This window comes from Penaeus monodon, chromosome 21 (assembly GCF_015228065.2).
Source record: "Penaeus monodon isolate SGIC_2016 chromosome 21, NSTDA_Pmon_1, whole genome shotgun sequence".
NCBI classification, from domain to species: domain Eukaryota; kingdom Metazoa; phylum Arthropoda; class Malacostraca; order Decapoda; family Penaeidae; genus Penaeus; species Penaeus monodon.
The window spans coordinates 37,208,104-37,208,441 of record NC_051406.1 but is presented as its reverse complement, the minus strand read 5'-3'; the positions used below and the strand labels follow the sequence as shown (position 1 = coordinate 37,208,441).

The 338-nt window shown below is 45.9% G+C and overlaps 1 protein-coding gene across 1 annotated transcript in view; it reads right to left on the bottom strand.

Annotated features, from left to right (window-relative positions):
* Positions 1-338, bottom strand: part of LOC119586741 — a 3,874-nt gene that overhangs the window by 3,404 nt on the left and 132 nt on the right. Inside the window, exon 2 of the mRNA XM_037935465.1 lies at positions 110-197. Within this exon, the coding sequence (XP_037791393.1) occupies positions 110-197 (88 nt within the window). The remainder of the gene's footprint in view (positions 1-109; positions 198-338) is intronic.

The following is a 338-nucleotide window of genomic DNA, read 5'->3' as shown; positions in this document are numbered from 1 at the left end:
AGGAGACATTCAGCCAGACAGAGACAGTAACAGAAACAATAAGCAAATCTAAGAAATAATTTTTAAAAAGACGAACTGAAACAGTAGACTGAAATTCAGCCCAACTCACCGAAAGGGACGGGCGCGGGCGGCAGGCCAGCCACCACGCCCACACAAAGCACTCCCACCAACAGCGCCCACATCTCCGCCACACTTTTCTAGCAAGAGAGAGAGAGGTAAAAGAATCACTAGATATCGTCGTCAATATCTTACTGTATTTTTCCGTCGATGTAGACATTCCACAAGCAGTTTTATCCACCATCTTCTCCCATACACACCTCACTTTTTTGCAATTCCGC